Source organism: Leguminivora glycinivorella, chromosome 1 (assembly GCF_023078275.1).
Source record: "Leguminivora glycinivorella isolate SPB_JAAS2020 chromosome 1, LegGlyc_1.1, whole genome shotgun sequence".
NCBI classification, from domain to species: Eukaryota; Metazoa; Arthropoda; class Insecta; order Lepidoptera; family Tortricidae; genus Leguminivora; species Leguminivora glycinivorella.
In genome coordinates, this window is record NC_062971.1 from 22,293,241 (window position 1) to 22,315,768 (window position 22,528).

General features: G+C 38.1%; 1 protein-coding gene across 1 annotated transcript in view; it reads right to left on the bottom strand.

Annotated features, from left to right (window-relative positions):
* Window positions 1-9,339: 9,339 nt before the first annotated feature.
* The window catches only part of LOC125225510 (headcase protein), a 58,396-nt gene continuing 45,207 nt past the window's right edge, over window positions 9,340-22,528 (bottom strand). The window contains exons 3-5 of the mRNA XM_048129295.1: window positions 12,224-12,412; window positions 9,798-9,986; window positions 9,340-9,659 (exon numbers count right to left, since the gene is read on the bottom strand). Coding sequence (XP_047985252.1) covers window positions 9,489-9,659; window positions 9,798-9,986; window positions 12,224-12,412 — 549 coding nt within the window. The 3' untranslated portion in view covers window positions 9,340-9,488. The remainder of the gene's footprint in view (window positions 9,660-9,797; window positions 9,987-12,223; window positions 12,413-22,528) is intronic.

Below are 22,528 nucleotides of genomic sequence, written 5' to 3' on the forward strand. Positions count from 1 at the left end.
TTCAGTGCCACTCTTGGCAAAAAGATGTTGAAAGAAATCCAAATTGTGACAGGTTGCCCGCCTCTCAGCTACGCTACAATTTAACCCATATCCCACAGTCGACTTCTACGACACCAACGGGAAGAAAGGTGGTGGTGAAATTCTTAACCCGTCACCACACGGCACGGGGTCGATTAGTATATTTAGAATTTAGTTTGAACGCGAACTCGACCTGACGTAAAATTTGCGCAGCGATGTGCATCGTCTTGTAAACTATCGATAATGATCCGATTAGTTTAATTTGGGATAATTTGATTAACATTCTTGACTAATTTTCTTAAAGCTCCAATGCTCCCTTAGGAAAAAAAATAACACCTACTTATAGGCAAGCAATTAATGATAATTATGTTAATGTCTCTCACACAAGACCACTTGGCATATTTTTGAGATTAGAGCTCTCAATAGTGCGATTAGCATAAGACTGATCTTAAAACATACCAATAATCAATAGTGAACAAACCAAACAAACAAACAATGACCACTGTAGTTTATTTCGGCTAGGCCGGCAGGTGTGTTCTATCCATGATCCTATGACCACTTCAACGGTAACTCATTTAACTGGCAGATTCCTTTGCGATGTCCAATGCTACCTAGTACCTACCGTCAACAGGTCAATTCTCCATACAATCGCTCTCGACTATTTCCTCCCTGGTTTTTGAAGATAGAGCAGTGATTTTTTCAACACAAATTATTATTATTTTTATCAGTGTCGGACCGTTTTGATATTTTTTTTTAAAGACGCTAGAGCCCATCAAAAATTTCTAAAAAAGGCGTTATTGATTCTGGCGTAAAAAAAGGTGTGGTATTCGGTGTGTAAAGGTAATTGGTGACAATTAGCCAAAAAAAACTAAATGTCCGACACAGATTATTTCATTGTTATTCAGATTCTCAAATTTAGTTACGATCTTACGATTGATTAAGTTTTGAAGGAAACAGTCGAGAGCGGAACCTCGATTTTAAAGATTTTTTCGCAATATCTTCTAACAGAGTTGTACTTAATGGACAATTACTTTCGATAAATCTAGTTAATAACATTAGTATATTAAACTAGAATTCCCAAATTGAAAGGAGTCCCTTTCCATTTTAGCATTTTCGCTCCTGTAGCATCTTAAGTAAGTGTAATATGATAGGTATACTACACACCTGCCGGTAGGAAAAATAAATTTCTGTTTCTATTGCATTACCCGGTATGGGGAATGGGATTTCCCTGCACACCCAAGTTTCGTTTCATTTTCCATCTCTTTCTACTGGCAAGTTAGTTGTGCCAGAGTAATATAAAAATAAAAACACGTCAATATTTTTTAAGTTTTTTTTATTGTATTTTTAGAAAGGTTTTATGGTTTATCGTACTGCTAATAGCATTCCAATTCGAATAATGTGTAGTAGGCGAATACGTGTAGCATAAATTAAACATGGTAAGAATGTAATATAATATGACTGCTTAGCATGGTGACGTGCTAGCGACAACACTGCTATTGATGCTAACGGTATCGTCTACTGCGCACAGAACAATCATATGGTTTATAAAACAAAAATATGGACTACCGCCTTATAAATTGTGCATTAACTAAAATAGGTAAATTATTACAAATTAATCTAAATTAAAACTTAATTTAAAAGCTGCTAAACATTACTTGTATTATTTCACCTATTGCGGCACTCAAGTACCTAGGTTGTATGGAAACATTAAAGATTTATTTGAACTATTAAGATTTACGTAAACTACAACATTTTGCGCCCTTAGCCAGCTATGAAGGTCTGGCGACGTAGCGCACGGCGCCGCGCCCGCAGTGCGGGTCCGGTTGCCACGAGCGCCGCGTACGCCGACCGAGCCCCGCAAGCGGGGTGTTCTCTAAAATAATTTCCATTGAATAACAGTCAAACAAAATTGGACTAAACAACAAGGAATTTGTACTTTGGGAAATGTGATATATAGAGAATCGACTAGGTCCTCATCAAATGAATATTAAATACTTAATAAACATTGTATCCATAATATATAATATAAGCAATATAAAACGTAACATAATCGGAAATACTAGACAATAATATAATTCTGCTAAATAACTGAAATAATTCAGGGTGATTACCAGAGTTGTAATGGATCAAATCGACTTTGGCGTCCTGTTCAGTAGACGAATTGAAAACCAATGAAATCGACTAGATACGACATTCACTGTAGTATTTATTTGGAGATCTTTAATAGGCAAACCGTCCACTACAAAACTGACAACACATAATTCTCTAACAATATTATTAATAATTGTACAAATTGAATACAATAAAACTTCGCTAAGGTTAGTATCGAAAATGTATCTAGCGTCGTTTTAAAATGATATGCTTGCGAACAGCAACACTTTGGTTAGGATCACTGCAGGTGCAGGGCCTGCTCTCCGAACTTCATGCTCCGTATTGTTTACAGGTAATCAGTCAAAGCAATGCTGCTGCAATTTGGTTCACATTAATCCGGAGTCAATCCCTGTTGCCTTTCGCGAACTAAAACGAATCGTGCGCACCCTGCCGCAGCGCGCAGATAGTGCCCACTACACATTCTGCTATGAATCAGTGTTGGCCGCTTGTTCAGTAGTCGGTTATCGATATCATATAATAAATGTCACAACATCAAGCCAGTATAAAAACACTAAGCCTACTAAAATTACTACCTGCGAAAACTCTTTTAAAGAGTAAACTTACAAACTAGATTCGTAAAGTAACACAAAGCCCGTGGGCGCAATATCAGGATCCGTATAAAATATAACATGTTTTTTTTCGCCTCCGTCAGTTTTATTACAATTTTCTGAAACAAACTTACAATCTACTCATGCTTCACCAACATTACAAAATAGACAATACAACGCTCACTATCGTTACAAATTAATAGCTTTCAATATTTTTGAATTACAAAATGGAACTTTTCCTCTTATTTACTTTCTGAAATTTCTTAATTCTACCTTTTTTGTGCCAATTCCTTAAGCATCGACTCCAAATGTACAAAAATAATACGTTAAGACGTATCAAAGTTTATATAAATATTTATTTCAATGGTATATTTTAATGAATATTTTAAAGCGACTCTTACAAGTAATTCAAGCACTTAAAAGTTACTTAAAATTAATAAATTGGCGTTTTCCTTCTGAGCTTCTCTCTTTCCCTGATAATCACACCTTATCCATATTCCATCAAATTGTAAGTAAACAAGGAGATTGCGTAAAAACAGTTCTGATATTACCACACTGAATATTAGTACCTAATGATTAATTGATGTGTGTAGATAGTTAACTTTATCTACACAATAAATCAAGGAGGTTATTCATTCTCTCAAACATACAATAAACGACAAGAAACTTTTAGAATAATGAGATGCTTTGGCTCTATTAATACGACACCGTCTTAGGACATCTGCAACCTTCAAGTGGCAACCGGCCCGTCGAAACGAGTGCCAGAATACAGGACCTTTAAAAAGTCACAGGAACACTTAAAGTATTCTGCGATCGGTCTCCATTTTGGAGACTAATTAAATGCGATGACTCGCAGAACGGTGGACATTACTTTTACAAAGCATCTGATCAGTTATAAACGCACAGACAGTAAAAAACTTACTTCCTAACTATTATAACGACTTGGCGGTATTTCCAAAGATCAAGAAGAAGCCTTGGAGCCGCGAGCTTGGAGCCGGCAGCTGGCCGACGGCCGCCCGCCGTCCCGGGCTGCTTCTCGAAATGGGACCCGCGGTCGGTTTACACAATACCATACCTATTATCGCCGTGATACACGTACTGCGAGCCCATGTCTCGCATAGTCTTACAAAAATACTACATCTACAGTTCCAGTAAAAAAACGTATATTATTTGACGCTTATTTTATGCATTATACATATTAATAGAAAAATGTTACCACTAAATTATTCGTTACTGTTACCAAAGTACAAAAAATTTCAGTTTTTACAAATTATGACACTCATACCCTGATGCACCCCGCGCATTACGTAGTAAAAATGTTAATCTAATTGCCACGCAATAACTTAATTATTATCTTTAGCCAATTCGTAAGATTATCACCAATTTAATCGTCATTACAAAATTCACATTTTTGAAGATCAACCTGAAGCTTACGTGTATTATTTACCTCTAACATTTATGAGTGCTTCGACTGTCTCGATTTTGGAAAGACGGCTTTAAGAGCCAAACATTTAGAAATATCTGTAGGAATCTACCGACGGTAATATCACTTCCTCACTCATATCGCATTTGCAAGTTCGATTAAAACTGTTGATGCTCATTGCTTCAGTCTATATAAATCTAATTGTAAAGGTCGATAAGCAGTCTGTTCACTAGGCTAAACGGTAAAATCACATTTTTATCTGGTCCATCGACACTTTAAAATGCGATCGAGTGTAACGTCTGATGAAACCTACCTACACTACGTAAATACGAAAGTTAAATATGAACGACTACATTAGTGTAGAAAACATCGAGTATCAAAATATAATTAACACGTTTGATTTGAATCTTTCACTAACCAATAACAGCCGTATACAAAAGTCAGCCAATGGATAAGTAAGTGGAACTTGAGCGTCGACTGGTCGCCGGGGCTGAATGTCAAATTGACGGAAACCTCATGTGAAATGTGGGCCACCCTTTTCCATGGGCCAGGTATAAAATACAAAGCCAATACCACGCCAATACCATGATTTAAGTTAAGCGGATGGATATAGATTTCTATATTTTTCACTGGTGTCATTAAAAATGTTAAATGCTTCAGTTGAAAAGTGATTAAAAAATTTGGCAATTGATATCCCAGCTGATACATATTCGATCATCCTACGTTTTTTTACGTATCGAAATGTCTCAAGTTAGGCATGGATTCTCAGCCAACATTCATTTGTTAAAAAGGCTGGCCTACCTTTAGATAATTCGTTAAACTACATTATTTATATCACGGAAAGATATTAAGTTAGTTCACATCTTAACGTAAATGCTGCGCGAACGCAGCACCTATGACCAGAACGTACACGATTTACTAACAACTCGCTTGGCACGAGGATGCATTAGCAATAAAAAGTACTATGTAAGAATTATGACGATGACTAAAATTAATGTTAAATGTGACCACATACACTCATCCCACTCGCACGCTCTTCGTAAAGAAAACCCTACAAGCTAAACAAGGACTACGAGGAAACGAGGTTAGATTAAACCTAGGAAGCGAGAGATAGTAAGATCAATGAATATTATGCCGATGATGATTCCTACTTACAGTGCGCATCTACTACTTATATATAATTATGTACTTGTATGATAATATTAGTGATAAAGTAATAAAAATTAATACAAGATATAGCTTTTATAATAAGTAACAATTTTCGCTCCTAAATTTCAACCAACGAAAAACAAAATGTTTATATAAAAATGAATGTAACTGTTCGCGCTCTCGCGTTGGAACAATTGCGGGTTACATTAGGATTCACAGCAACTATTTCGTAAAGATTACCTAGTCCTGATTTATCTTTAATATGTATTTACTTTATAAAATTTGCAAAAGTAACAAATTGTTTCTTTGTACTTTTAAGCAATTCACTAAATTACACCACATTAAATTCAACATGAAGAAATTTAAATGTCGTGTCTAAATAAAATTGTCATTAGGTACAAAATTTAACAAATATGTGCAAATAAACTAGGAAAATTTGCAACGTCGTGTAATTAAATATATTTAAACTGAACAAGTAACTAAGTGACTAAAATGTGAATAATCAAACACTTTCGATTATGTACCTCTGATGTATTAGGAGGGGTTTCTACTGCGTCCGGGTACACTACACAACCTTCAATAGTTATTTAAATCGTACGGAAGTAGTTATTCATCAAGTACTTGTAAGAAAGGAATCGTCAAATTATATCTAAAAAAGTTTAACTCATTGATTCAATTTAACTGAAAACAAAAGTGTCTTGGCAAACCAGAATGTTACGTAATTATATCATGTGAAGCATGCCCGGATTGTTTTCGAATATAATATAACTATTAACCTTGGATCGCGATAGAGCCTCAATTTGGTGATTGGTTGAGACTGACTCTACCTATAATTACGATCCTACCTACTCTACGGAAAAAAAACAGACTAGTTTGGTAAATGTATTGTATACATAAATACTAGTATCTTACTTTTAAACGGTCGAGTACCGATAGGTATAAAGTTATTATTTGGCTTGCCAAGACGCATGTAATGTAACATTAGTAAAGATTCATTTAAGAAAAATGATCATATCTTATATGATATAATATGGATTTGAACATTCGATTACGGTTTTTTGGTGTTGTACTCTATAACTGAAAGTACAGACATATCTATATTTATTTTAAAATATGGGATTTTCAATACTTTATTAAAAAGGAATTTTAATTTGTGTTATGCTGATACAACTATAATTTTACTATTATAGTATCTAGAGAGGTAATGACATAGATTTTAAATATCTATTAAATAAACATCCTTGCTTACGGAGGACTATGATATATTAACAGATCTCATGACTCCAAAATAGCATATTCTGAATTTGTACCGGAAAGGGATCCAAGCCGGCGGGCGGGCCCGCGCGGCGAGGTTGATTATTCTTCTACGTAGATGGCTCTGTATTGACTATTAGAGAATATGATATTATACTTTGTGTCGCCTTCACTAGGGGGCGCTGTAATGACGGTTCACTTTTCTCATTTGTACATGGCCACCATCAGATGATCTGGTATCATTTTTAATATTTTCCTAAATATACCAACAACAGCTCGTTTTTTTACTTTAATTTTTCAAATATTTTATGGATACGATATCATATTAACACGCATTAAGTAAATGCACATTAAACTTTTAAATATAATTCTATATACGAACGAGCAAACTTCGATAAAATTAAAATTGTATAACATATGAAACGTCATTACAGTGCCGCCGCGATTGCTAAAATAATTAGGGATCTTTGATATTGTTGAAATTATGTACTATCGATTTACGGCTACTCTAGAATTATGCAATAGTACAATGTATTTTATTAAACTTTCGATAAGCTTCTGCGAATAGTACACGAAACGGTGTTATTTACATTATTAATACACCGCGCTATGATAAAGTACTGTTTCAGTTAGATATAATATATATTCTTAGAGTAGATAACGTTTAAGCGGAGGACACTAATCTTAAAATATTAGGAGGTACTACAACCACACAAGGCGACCTGGCAACTGTGACCCATGGATAGATGTGATTTGATATTAGGTAATTTAAGAAGTAATTTGTAGGTATTGCCAATAAAGATGGGTAACATGGTAGTTAAGTAGAAGTGCCGGGCTCCGGGAGCCGGGCCGGGGACCGACGGCCGGGCTGGCGCCGGCGCGGCGTGCGGGCACAGTTGCGCAGCTCGCCCCCACTCAAACCGTGCCGGATGAAGATGACGCTCATGAGGTGCAGTGATGCGGATGATGGCGTGATAACGTGCGTGATGATGACTGATGCTACTTACTACGCAACAACAATCAGAACTAATTACTTTAATGAACAGCGATTACTTTATTAAAATGTAAATGGCAGTTACAATTAAGGATGTTAATGCAAAATTTTTACCTATAAAAGTGTCAAGTCTTTTTTAGAATTATTGCCTAACATGTAGCGAACGAGTTCGCAGATATCACGTTGACCCAGTGAGGTTCGCTCCTCGTCCCGAGGCCCGCCGGAGCCGGACGGCGCCGGACGTGCGCCGGACGGGCGCCGGACGGGCGCCGGGGCCGGAGCGGCGTACACGGTGCGAGCCCCTACGCCTACTGATCCGCACCACTTGTTATCCTAAACACGCACTAGTACTACGTTTTATCACTTGTAATCAATCACTTTGCGAGTAATAAGTATCAAAGTATAAAAACCTTACCTAAAATATTAACTTTAAACAGTTACTGAGTAAATGTGCACATCACTTATACGCTTAGTAAATTTTAAAGCGCTATTAACTTATAAATTAAATAGACATTCATGATAATTATAAGAAAACCCTTAACCTAACCACGGAAATAAAAAGAATAAGTTCTCATATTCAACATAAAATAAATAAAAATCGTGTCTTCCTATCAATTCAAGCCTGTGAAAACAAAAAGATCAATGATTAGCGGATTGCTGACACGTCATTTGTATTGTATAAAATGCAATTTATCTTGTGATATGGCACGACACAGACGTCTCACTTGGTACAGCACAGAGGTATTCGTGTTCCTGTTGGTGCTGGCACTCCACTAATCACCGAAAAAAACAAATAAAAAAAAAACTGTTACGATACATAACCTTATAGGTACATATAATAATTATAATAGATATAGACAAGCTAATCATATTATTGGTGACACAGCAATGACTTATAGTTAAAATCCTCTATCATATTGATTAAAATAATGTGAAGTGTTAGAAATTAAAACTGATTCAAGACCATAACCTAACATGGCATCTTAATGAAGTTCTACAAAGAGCCATTTTGGTGGGAAGAAATAAAAAAGATCGCAATAAACCTACAAAAATAATTATTGTATAACACTTAAGTTAGGTTTAAAATTTTGCTAAAATAAAACATAACTAATAAACTAAATTGAACTAAATAACACACCACTCGATCGCCCTATCAGATAGGGTTGTATCACTGTCATAGAAAAGGTAATAATAATTTAAATACTCACTTTAAGCTCCTTTAAAAGGAAAGAAAACCGATTCGAGTTTTTAATTTCGATCGAAAGAAAAACAAAAAATGCAATTTCTGGTGCCGCTGCTAATCGTTTTTGTTAAAAATCAACATCTAATCAACAAAGTGCTCAATAAAATTAAAATAAAATCAATAATATTACGATCTAAACCGACATATAAAATTATTTTCAATAATACCAACTTAATTTAACAGAAATTATTCCTAGCGCCTGTCACTAGACGCGTTATGAATATAGTCTTTGAGGATCACACCGTAACACGAAAGAGTTGTACAGACACGGAGGAGTTACGCGATCTGGTTCAAGTAGTCGATGAAGTCACTCGAGAAGAGTTGGAGTTGCGAGGGGTCGGCGAGCGGCGTGCGGCGGGGCGCGCCGCAGCCGCCGAGCGACGGCCGCTCCACGGGCGCCGGCGCCGGCGCGGGCTTGGGGCGCAGCGCGGCCAGGTAGCGGTCGGCCAGCGTCTCGCCGAAGCTCATCGCGAGCGTCTCGGGGCTCAGCCCGAGCAGGGACAGCGACTCGGTGATGCTGGCCAGCGTGGGCGCGGCGTACTTGGTGACCGCGGGCTCCTCGGGCGTGCCGGTCTCCGGCGGGCGGGTGGCCATGCTCGTGTTGACGACGGGCCGCAGCGCGGGCGGCGAGGCGCGCCGCGGCGGCGACGGCGCCAGGCTCCAGCCTTCAGTGGGGGTGCCGGGCGAGTGGCCCGGCACCGCCGTCTGTTATGGCCACTGCTGGAATACCGGGTACGCCCGTTTTGTGAAGCAGTACGTCAGCGGCTTGACGAAATGCGTGTCGAGGACGCGGCAGTGCGGGCACGTCACCGGGTGAGAGTAGTCGGAGTAGTTCAGCCGTTGCTGGGGGTGCAGGAGCGGCTTGTAGCAACTGTTGCACTGTAGGACAAAAACATGTGTAGTTTAGTAATATACCTACTATTAGAGCTTAAATTTCTAAAACTAACATGATTTGGAATGCTGCATTAAGAATATTTTTTAAGATCGTGGTTAGTATCTAGTAATAGAGGTATATACCTTCAGCCTGTCAGCGCAGCACGGCGTAGCCATGAATATGTCGTACGAGTACATGGTGCCGAGCACGAGCGACGCGCCGTCCCACTTCTGGCCGCAGAAGCGGCAGCGGATGGTGCGCTCGGGGTCGCAGCGCTCCAGGCAGCCCATGCACACGCACGTCAGGTATTGCGTGCGCCCTTCCACTTTTACCTGGATACAAGAAAGTGTACCATTAAGTACCTACATCATTATTAAAGATCGAATATTAAAGTGTTAAGATATGGGCTTAATAATTAAAACTGAGGACCTCGAATGAAGTACGTATCATTTTTCAGCTTTTGTTTTTTATGTCAATAAAATGTTAAGTTTCCGTATTTCGGTTTGTGACAGGAGTTTTAGCACATCATGTAGTCAAGAAATATATGTCCGAAATTCATATTCATTTCAATAATACCTAATCTATTAATCATATTAATTTTTCTATATCAATGTAACCACTGCTGCGCATCAAAAAACCTGTTATTCAATGCAACGCCTTAACAGTTTATTTCAGAGTAATAAACGTAAAAAGCGCTCGTAGTCGTAAACGTAAGTGCACGTATGCTAATTCTGCTGTCAAACAAACACGAGTATCCCCGAGCCCGTGCTCGTCTCTAATTCCATAAGCAAACACGGTCGAGAAGTTACTCCGTACTCCGACATATGAGCTGCTACAGACGTATGTTATTCCTATACTTAAATAAACTCTGCGGGATCTTATTTAAGTTTCTGAACTCCACCCAACAAACACTCGAGTTAGGAAAAGTTGGTATCTTCCGTGCCGTGTGACAAATAAGAATATCAAGACAAGTGAATGCTTACAAATCCCCACGGTAAACAATGAAGCGAACCTGCTATTTGTTTTATGCTTGCTGAAATCCAAGTAAACGATTTAAATTAAAACCCTCGTTTAAAACGATGTGCTTAGCAAATATAATTCTTAATTCGTTGCACTTCTCTGAGATAACATGTTAAATTATACATTCATGCTATGTCTCTATGGCTGCAGCGACTTCACAACAGTTAAGTGTTGTTATGTCGTTTTGACATTGTATTAGTATTGGTTGAACGTCGGCAATAAATCTCCGTTTTGCGAGTTTCGATGAAATAAGTCACGTTCTGCATACTAATATTATTTACATTCCAAGTAAGTGGTGATTACAGATGCGTTTATATTAAGTGTTGAGATAAATTTAGTATTTACCAGGTCGATAAATTTTATCGCCGCGTCAAGTAATTCTAATACGCATATGGTATGCTAGGCAAAATGCGCAAATTTAAAGTTCCCTATGACCAGACCTTTTCCCCAGTTCTAGATGCATAGACAAAAGTCAATAGTTCCCGCGACGTAGCATATCGTAGTTAACTCTCTCTGTCGCTCTTCTGTGGATCCAGAAGTCACTTTAAAAACAGAAATCTTCAAAAAATAAAACCGCCTTCAAAAATAAGCGCGTTACAAAACACGGAGAAACTAAAAAGCCAAAAATAATAAACCTTTCAATTCAGATTTCTTATCGTATTGCAATAAGCTAAACATCCAAATTATAAACAAATCAATTATTTTTGTAGTCGGTACCAGACCTGTTCGTCGCCTTGCTATTGCCTGTTTGACCCACCCAACCATACACAGGCTGGTACCGACTCCAAAAATAATTGAATTGTTTATAATTTGGATGTTTAGCTTATTGCAATACGATAAGAAATCTGAATTGAAAGGTTTATTATTTTTGGCTTTTAGTTTCTCCGTGTTTTGTAACGCGCTTATTTTTGAAGGCGGTTTTATTTTTTGTTAAAAAGTTTATTTATTTGTTGATTTTTAGTGGTTCCTAGTGATATTATATGTATCAGTCCGAATACATGTACAGTAGTGAAAGAATTATCCTTTAACTCCTAACCATTGAGGAGTTGACCTTCCATCATCAGCTCAGTTGATTTTTAGTGGTTCCTAGTGATATTATATGTATCAGTCCGAATACATGTACAGTAGTGAAATAATTATCCTTAAACTCCTAACCATTGAGGAGTTGACCTTCCATCATCAGCTCAGCCACATAAAATTATTACCATCAGACGTAAATACTGGTGTACCTTTGAAAAATATACTAAAAACATTACATGTGCCTATAACATTTGAAGAGTTCCCTCGATTTCTCCAGGATCCCATCATCAGACCCTGACTTGGTGCCAATGGGACCATCTCGGGGTTATACCGGTTCGATCAAAAAAAAAATTTTGAAAATCGGTCCACGATTCTCGGAGATATCGAGTAACATACATACAAAAAAATAATAAAAAAAAAAAACATTCAGTCGAATTGAGAACCTCCTCCTTTTTTGAAGTCGGTTAAAAAGGACTTTTAGTATTTGTCCTGATAATGAAGACAGCATGACACTAGGGTCAGTAAATACCTCGACAGCGCCGCTGATGTGCTGCTTGGGGCTGAGGAAGAAGGTGCCGTCCACGAGCGGGTAGCGGTCGAACACGTGCAGCGTCTCCTCACAGAGCGCGCACGTCACGCGCGGCTTGTGCTGCCCGGCCAGCGTCGACAGGATGAAGAGCCGCGTGTCGTCGTTGCCGTGGTTACCCTCGTCTTCGATCTGCAACAATACAACATTCATATTATAATCAAGCCCGTACAATCAACAGAGTTACAGGACCGATAGTTATCCAGGCTTTTTAAATCGGAGCGTCTGATTGTAGGTAAAACCAGGGGCGGCTCACTCCGCGCTTCTATCGCCGCGCTACAAGTACATGCTGGCGGCCGCGAATTCGCGGCCTAATCAGGGGTGGCGCGCGTTCTCATAGAACGCACGTTCGCACTTTGTATTGTTACTTTACGTCGCAAGTTTTTTTAAAGTTTTATATGCGATGTCCACGTGTGAATGGCTAATAATACTTAGTTAAATAGACATCATGAATAAAATAGGACAATCTTACACAGATTTACTATTGATTAAGTCCCACGGAAAAGTTCAATAAGGCTTGTGATGTTGGGACTTACACAAAAATATATAAATACTGTATAATATACCCAGAAAGTACCCAAGACTGGAATATAATAGTATAACATTTTATCTGAGTAATAATTGGTTTTAATAGGCAACCCTATCGTCCGACGCTGCGCACGTGCGGCTCGTTTCTTTGTTAGGATTTTGTAGGCATTTAAAAGGCGGCATTTCGTGAACATCAAAGCAGTGAGCCTTCTGTACTTGTACTATTATATATTCTGTGGTAAAACGATAATTTTATTTCGTTTTACAGATAGGTACCTACGGGATAAAAAGCTTTGACAAGATATCAATGAGATTCATAAATTCGATGAATACGAATGTAAACGTATGCAGGTATTGCATAGCAAATCCGATTGAACGTCTGAGATGCTTCAAAACAAGATAAGATAGTGAAATAACATAAGAGAACGAGGGTCTACGTGTTTCAGGTGTACGAACAAGAAAACAAGGACAGACCCCATCGCGTCTAGCACAGACGTTATTGTAAAACCCTGTTCGCAATTTCAATATTTCATATCCCCACATTTACATATTACGATTAATGCATCCACCCACGACACTTACCGCAGCAACTATCCCTTCGTAATAACGCAAGTAAATGACTGCATAAAGTTGAATAATGAAAGGCTGAAAGGCAATTACGCTGAATTCGGAGTCGAAGTCAAACAAAGGCTCGCGAGCGAGATCGATTGTGCGCGGATTCGTTCACGTACGACCAATTTGTGAGAGCGGATAATAATGAAAGTTTAACGAGTTGCTGTTTCAGACTACGCCAACGTATGACTTGATTAAACATATTATGAACTGCCGGAGCGTGCGTGGAACGCAGCGCTCGATCAAACACGCGTTTTCATTTTCAGCGCAGCTTCTGTAAACCCTTTTGTTAACAATTAGGTTTGGAAGTCGGCGGAAACAAGGCAAACATTTCAAAGTTGCATCGCGGCTAAAGCGATTGGCAGCGATGAATGCAGAACGCATCATCCGCAGAACTTGCGCATTCTAGTCAGCATGTATTGATGTTAAACATTCCTATTATTCTATTATTAGAGAGCGACGTGACACCAGGAACACATAAACGTACCCGGCGGGAGCGTTGACCTACGCAAACAAACTCAGTATGATTTGCAGTGCAGTACAGTGCAGTTTGCCAAGAGACGAGGCGGGGCGGGCCATCCGGACACCGCCGCAATATCTTACTTCCCAACTCCGACACGAGCGTTCCGTTTACGACAAACATTTAAAGTCATACCGAAAATTTGTTGCCGGGTGTTAATGCGCCCTCCCATTTGCGTACTGTAATTCAGACACCTGCCGTCAATTCCGAGTGATAAATAACAGAGTACGAGGTCTGCTCGCCTGTGATTGATTCATTCCAGCGAGCAGCTGGTGACTTGACATATGCTTTAGATATTTTGTGATTGATAACACCAAACAGCAATAAAGCGATTTGCTAAATGCACCTAAAAAGAGAGGAGTTAGCGCGGGCGCAGAGCTAATGAAATGTCTATGAATTACAGAGTTAATTAAACCGGCGCAAAACGGCGCTAGAGACGTCGCCTAAGGACTAATGAGTGACAATTAAATTGTTAAGTGTCGCGCTCACGAAAGTTTAGTGAGGTTGCAGGGCGCGGCCGACGAACCCGGAGCGCTGCAAACTTACACAATTTACTTTTGTACTGTAAGATTGATGAGCACTCCAACGCAGACTATTTATTTACTCAATCCGATCACGCTTTGTCTCGCAATCGTCGCCTTTACAACTCGCCATGAGTCGGCGAGGCAGTAAACCGATACATAAAACTTGTGACGACTTAAATCATGTAGGTACAATATTATACATTGTATTAGCGTGGTTCCAGCAAAGTAACGAAGTAACAAATATAGCAAAGGTGGAAAAAGCTATTTGGTATGAAAAGGACTGGGTTATTTCAACAGAATACATTCGTAGCTGTCTCTAATTATGCCGACTTTACGTAGTGTGGAGAAACTTGCCCGTCAGTAGTCTCACAATGGTGCCTTCTCGATTAGAAGTCCTCGGCGTACTTCCGCGTACAGCACTTTGGTTTTCCACTCGAGTTAAAATTTTAATTAAAGCGTTTCAATTCTAGTAATACAACATACCGAGAAGTTGAGATTGACTCCCAAATTAAATCGCGGTTCTGATGTTTGTTTCGGTGTTCAGATAGATCGGTAACAAAGGCTAAGAGTCAGTTAAACGAAGAGCCGTAGGAATAAGTGCACTTCAAATACTCCACGTCCCGTACGCTGGAAAATAATGTACACACATTAAAAGTTTCCGAATTGAAGAATTTGAAGATGATGTGATGTAATTAAAGAGCTGCATGGGACGCCACTGTCCCGAGGGTATACTTGAAGTAGCCAAATAAATACGAAAACTGCCAAGTACCGTATGTAATTGGATATATAAATCAATTTTATTTTTAACACATTTTCTTATTTAGTTAGTAATAAATAATACAAAAAAGATATATCAAGAACTTATTACGTAAACATCTGAGTTCCCAGACACTCGTGGGTTAATACCAGCCAGTGTTCAGCGTGATGACTCAAACAGTACATAATTCCTGGGTCTTTTGTTCGTGTTTTCTCTTATGTTAAGTTATAACAAACAGTTGAAGTTATTTACATTATCGCTGTCGTCGTTTCTCATTGTTCCCGTTTTACTAAGTAAAATGTTTGCAAACGATCTTTTAATAAAACCAGCAGACACCGGCGACCTAAAGGCTGAGTAACGACAATAAATCTGGATTGTTCTCAGGGGTGGCTTATTTTTAATTAGCCAAATGAAACTTTTCCTATTATATTCTGCCGTCGCCGGCACTCGGTAGTAAGTAGCTCGTACAGATAAAAATTAAATACAAAAAGCGAAACGGCACAAGGGAGAGAGCTGGAAGGCCGAGCAAAAATGAGAAACCTCACCGCAATCCAATTAGTCGCTCTCAGATACTTAACACTAATACAATGTCTCTGGAAAACAACTTCAATTATTTATATCGATTTGTATTATACATTTCTACATATCGGTGTCCTATTTGGTATGTTTCTTTACAAGTTTGGCAACCAAACGTCGAGTTTGTATGCAAAATGCAAGAAGATAAGATGTTGGGTGTTTGAAAACTTTACCAGGGCTTGTTTCTTCTTTATCTTTAAAAAACATCGTATAAAATACGGATTTAATGTCACTGAATTTATCTACAAACTTTGTAGTTATCGTGCAGATCAAAGCATTAAAGAAAGCAAGCAACGGATGTTTTAGCGCTCAAGTCTTTTTTTATGGAGCTATATACTGCGAAGATATGGTATGCTTTTTAAGTACCTAAGTACTTTACATTATCAATTTGTGCGATTGAGCTTAATTTTGCTGTGTGATCTGTGTGATAAAATTATGTTAATAATTAGATAATCTCATCTATTTACTGATGTTCAAGCAGGTACCCAGTATGACGATACGGCATTGTCACCCGGCCAATATTACCAATAACATTAAGCTGACATATACACTAGCAATTTTTCAATGGCGCCCGCCGTCTCAAACAATAAGTCTGCGGGCGTATTTGCGGGGCTCGATACATTTGCTCTGGCGGTGGCAGCAACATTGCGTTCCGCTCCGCCTATTATTTGCCATTGTCTAAAGAGTCTTGTTAACATTTACGAGTATACTCGAAACTTACATAACATGTATAAAACATTTTTTATTATTATTTAATTATAACGCGATCGCATGTTAAAAATACAACTGCAAATACCATAATAGTCGCATTTACACCCTGGCATAAACAGTAACTATAACATGCAATTCAAACGAAGTCTCTCAAAAGCAATGGCAGCCCCGGCTCTACAGACCATAATGACTGCTTATAATTATCATTATCATCCTTATTCTGCTGTAAACCTGTCTGCGTTTCATCAGCGTCTGTCTGTCAAAGGGTCTTGTCGGTTTTATGTAAATCTCGTGCATTTATTGCTCTCGCAACTTTGTAGCCGATACTCGGGGGAGCTCGACGAATTCATAAAAGCCAACAATTTGTTAATCCGCACAAAAGCTTCATAAAATGAAAACACGAGCAATCAAATACTTCGCATAGCTTCTAACGCTATGTAAATACGTGAAGCAAATATGTCATTTAGAAAATTACAGGTGCGAGGTGTTGCAAAAATGTTGCGTGTGTAACTCGCCATAAATTTTTACACGTGAATTAGGTTCCTGAAATTCCATACACTGATGCAAGAATTCGTAAATTTTGTCATATTTAATGATGGCGCATCGTCTGTTCAGCCTTTATGGCTGTATTGCATAAAATGTACAAACGGTCGTTTGGGGTCAAGATTCGAGGCACTAACGCTCATTACTTTATCGCTTTCCGTCTCGTAGAATATGAAATGGAAAGGAGATCGTGTCTCGTCACGACGGGAATAAAGTAAAATTTAAATTCAAATGGGTGTTAAAAATGCTCGAGTGCAAACCAAGTGGGTGTGCGGACGCTTTGATGCGATTTTGATGAGGTCCCGCCCGATACTAACCGCCTGACGGCGACGATTTTTTATTAAAAATGTTCGCCGACAATACCACGATGTTTTCACGATAAATGAAATGTCATAAATCCGTCAAAACAAATTGATTGCCGGCGACTCGATATCTACGAAATTCAGTTGTGCAAAGTTTGACGGAAAAGAACGCCAGCAATTCCGTTGAAAGTATTTGTAGTGGAGTTGTGCAGACGAGACGAGACGGTACTGCTAGTACCTAATACGGTACATGGGAAACTACTTATCCTAACTTCGTTTTATCGTTAGCTGGATTGTTATGTCAGTTAGTGCCCATTCAACTGGCGTCATTAACGCCACCTAGATAATGCGCCGGCGTGTTCTACGACCGGCTCTTTTACAAAAGAGTCATCACTCATGTGCGTAATGGAATGGTTGTGAGTTAACTTAGCACTTTAATTTTGCTAATTATACAATGCATATAACCAGTACAAGCAACTACTTAGAGTATCTCTATATTGTTTATTGACGCATTTTTGGGTTGTTGAAACAGCTTTTTATAGCAGTCAGTGGGGCTATAGTTTACTGAGCACATAATACTATGAACGAAAATGCGTTTAAATGATAATTATCGAAGCGTTAACATAGTTAATACTGACAAGCCTGCAGTCAGTGCTAAAATTACATTTAACCAGATGAACTGATATAATAGTATAATATTACGAATTACGATACTTCGGTCGTGTTTTAAATCGACACGACTTACGAATTACCTTTTCGCACGTGTATCGTACGATATTTTTCAGTACAGATGGCCCTCCGAAGTTTCGACCTAACAAGAAAAAAAACCACTTCTCGCACTAGTGCGTAAAAAAGCCCCATCTGACTGAAAAATATTCAGAAAGCAATATTGTAATATTAGAAATATGTATTTCACATTTATTTACGACCAGTGACACATTGTCTAACGGAGCAGGTACGTTTTACAAATGTCAACTATTTCTCATTTTAATAATCTATAAGCCATTATTATCACGCCGTCTACGACAAAAACCTAGTATTTAAGTCAAATAGAAGCATCAATAACGTCTTAAGCACTGTAAAAATAATCAAACTATGATTTTTTTTTTCAACCGACCATGTCGAAATAACCTGGCAGTGGCTTGCACATGAACAAATAAGGTAGGCAATGTTTGCAAGTGGAACGTTGAACACCGCATGCGCCCGACCGCAATCTATTCAATTATTAATAAAATTTAGGATCTACCTTTGACTTCTTCATTGACGAGATGAATTGACTTTATTAATATTTTTAAAGCTCCTCGCAAAACTGTTTGCGGAACTTTTGATATCAGTTTAATCTTGGCAAATCTATCAAACGCAATTTTTATAGTAATGTTTGTGTTTACTAATGAAATTTTTATGGTGTTTATGTTTACACAATTTTGTTTGCTATGCTGTACGCAGTTGTTTTTGGAACATAAATCCTAAAAGTATTTTATGGTAGCCCCCGGACACTAAAAGCCTCAAATTGCTGTCGAAAAATATCCTACTCGGTTTACACATCTATATAGTAGTAGTGTCTACTGTGTCCCCAACATAATGTTTTAGTTAATCTGTTCGGTTGGTGTCATCAATAACAGATAAAGATTATATAGTAATTCAAATAAGCCACCGAGGCTCGCTCAATTTGAACAAGTAGTATGAGAACTTCCCATTTTTAAACAGATTAGATTCTGAATATTACGAGTATCGAGTAAAAGATTTCGTAATTTCGCCCTTACATAAGGGATATTGTACTGATTGTTGACAAACATCGACAGTGGAGTGTCGATTTTATTACTCGTCGTGGCGGGCCACGTGCGCAGGCGCAGCTGAGTCCACACTGATGGAAGATAAGATACTTAGGACGTCTAAAGACTGCTTATTTGTTAGGAATTTCTTCATAATATTTTACGGAGTTCAAATTTGTAGAAACATTTCTTTTCGTCTGGGGGGCAATTGTAACTAATCCATTTTTTCCATTATTTCCACTATGATGTAAGTTCTACATGTATCCACTGAACACGCCTAATACCATATTTAATAATGCAACTCTCTATTTAATAATGCAAACGTTGTAAAACATAGAAAAAATGGATTAGTTATATTTGCTCCCCAGTCGAGATTTGTCCCGCTGTACCTTACAGAGATTTACCTACTTATACAGTTTGTCATTGCAAGTCAAAAATTGTAGGTACATAATTACCACTGTTGAATCTAATGCGGCATATATACACAGCGCATTATAAGCATTTGTTATCTGAATGAGATTCATATTTTCCATTAATAAGATCGTCGAGAAAGCAACAGGTTAGCCGTCCCGGAAACTGACCATTGACGTAGACGACGCAGCCTGCCCACGGTCGTAGGTTAATGAAGACAGTTTGTAGCAAATTTCTCCTCGGCGATTGCATTATCAACGACAGAGAGTAAACCATTTGCCATACGACGATAACCTTGCCTACCGTGTCAGTTATCGGTGTTTTGCAAAGTTGCTATCAATGTAGCTAGCGACAGTAATGTGGCAGATAAAACGGCAACACGATAAATAACTGGTTAATTGCTATATGCAGCCGTTAAACAATAGAAGATAATTGTTCAGTAAATAAACAATGCCTCATTGCTAGTTTTACAGCGGATATCTAAATGGGTGTGTTGGGTTAGGTACGGACGGCATTCGTTATCTAAATTTCTTTTATTGTTGCAGCGCGAAAGATAGGAAGGTGAAAACGTGAAAAACAACCGTCGAACCTGGGAATGTCGAGAGTGCAAGAAGTGGATTTGGATCGCCGATGAGAGTAATGTCTTATGTGGCGTGAACTTGGTGGTATTGTGTGCCCCTGTTCGTCTGGAGATGTGATTTATTTCAAGTCGCGGTGAAGCGAATGCATTAAAGACGCGAGCATCACGTCTACGTATGCAATTTCGTTTCCCATTCTACACTTTAAATGTCTGTCTTGTAGTACCTACTTTTATATTATGTACCTACTTTTAGTAGTTACTTATATTTTAATTTTTTTGTTACAATTAAATCTTTTAAATAAATAAATACTTTAATTACGATTAAAGTAGTTATTACTAAATTAGTTAAATAATTAATTGTCTATCACTAGCCTTCGATATTTGTGCAATGGTATACAAACAGGGCCGTCACGACTAGCAGTGCTGCATTTATGGCTGTGGCTGACATTTCAGTAGGAATATATATAGCTAATAAACATGTCTTTTAAGCCTCGATCAAACCAATTAATTTACTTCATAACGATTCAAAGTTACTAATTGCGGCGGCCATATCGTATTGACCAACAACACTTAGGTATTTCAAATTGCTCGAGAACCTTTAGCGAACTATGTAGGGTTTGAGATCCGGATATCCGGATATCCGAATTATCCGGATATCCGTTGAATTTGAGATCCGGATCCGAGGTCTCATAGGATCCGGATAAAACGGATAATACGGATCCGTTAATTATGGATATCTATCCACGCCAGAAAGAATTTTCGAATGAAATTTATGAATTATTTCCTGTATTTTGTCGCCTAAAATGTTTATTCACATTTATTTAATTAAAATACTCCAGAATATCAAGCTAGGTTAGGTTTGGTACATTACGCCACGCGATGAACTCATAAAACTATATGTTAACAAGCTAAATAAAATGAACAGTAAACCATTGTTTTTAAAACTACTTTCGTTTCTAACTGGATGCATCCCGCAGGAATAACGATAAATTATTAATTTTCTATAAAGCAGAAACGTATGCCATGGATGTTTTTAAGCTTAATGATGAATTAGAGATCATGGAAGTAATTAATATAATATACGTAATTATTTTATAAGCTGAATCCAGATCCGATTTTTTTTGTATTTAATAAAATGGGAGGCAAACTAGCAGACAGGTCGCCTTACCAAGCGATCACTCCCGCCTATGGACACCCAAAACACCAGAAGGATTGGAGGTGCACTGCCAGCCTTAGAGCTTCACTGAAAAGCGACTGGCAAATATCAAATGACTTTTCCACATAATTTTAGAAAAACAATTTGAAAATGGTACACGATAACTAAATATGTGTAACATATTTTTCAGTACAGACGATGTTTTTTTTTACGCACTAGTGCGAGAAGTGGTTCATTATATGCCAGGTCGAAACTTCGGAGGCTCATCTGTACTGAAAAACGTCGTACGATACACGTGCGAAAAGGAAATTCGTAACTCGTGTCGATTTAAAACACTCCCTTCGGTCGTGTTTTAATTTATCGCCACTCGTTTCAAACTTCCTTTTTTACGCACTTGTATCATAATGTACTATTACACGTCTAATACGTGTAACGCAATAAAATTATATTATTTTAACTTTTTTCCTACATCTACAATTTTGCATGGATGTATTTATTGGCTGTGGTTACAGATAGACGCCCCAGTAAAACGGAGGTATTAGTGAACAACACTAAATTACCCTGAATTAGTTTATGTATGTTAACCAAAAATACACAGCTCGGTAACAGCAGCTTTGATTTGACGAAACTCCTATAAAAAGTGACCTTTTCAACATGGATCCGTTTTATCCGAAATATCCGGATATCCGGATCCGGCAAATCTTAAGATCCGAAATATCCGGATCCGAAAAATCGGCGGATCTTGCAAACCCTAGAACTATGTTATGGACTGGGAGCAAAATTGCATGGACATAACAAAATTTGGTCATGTACTTTTGCAGGTGACTGTGCAGCGGCATGTTCGACTTTCTGTTAGTTTTGAGTTTGATGCTCGCTTGCAATGGTTGCTCGGTTGTGAATAAAACTGTCGGCTTCTTTAGTAAAACTAAACGACCATTTATACATGTCAACAGCCTAACGATTTTGTGTAAAATGAGATGCCATAGAAACCTATCAATTGTACGGTGTAGATGCAGAATGAAATATTATTATATATATTATAATATTATATTATATAAATATAAGGTTTATAAATTGTCCAGTAGACGGCGAACTGGAATTTATTAAGGTAGCACAGCCTTAAGTCTATTTTTAGAAAAATAACCAAACAAAAGACGATGATTCTATGGTCGTCAGACAGGAGAGCGGGAGCTATACGCGGATCGTCCAGCAAATTGGCGAAGCTACAATACTTATCTAATGTACGGATTGTACGG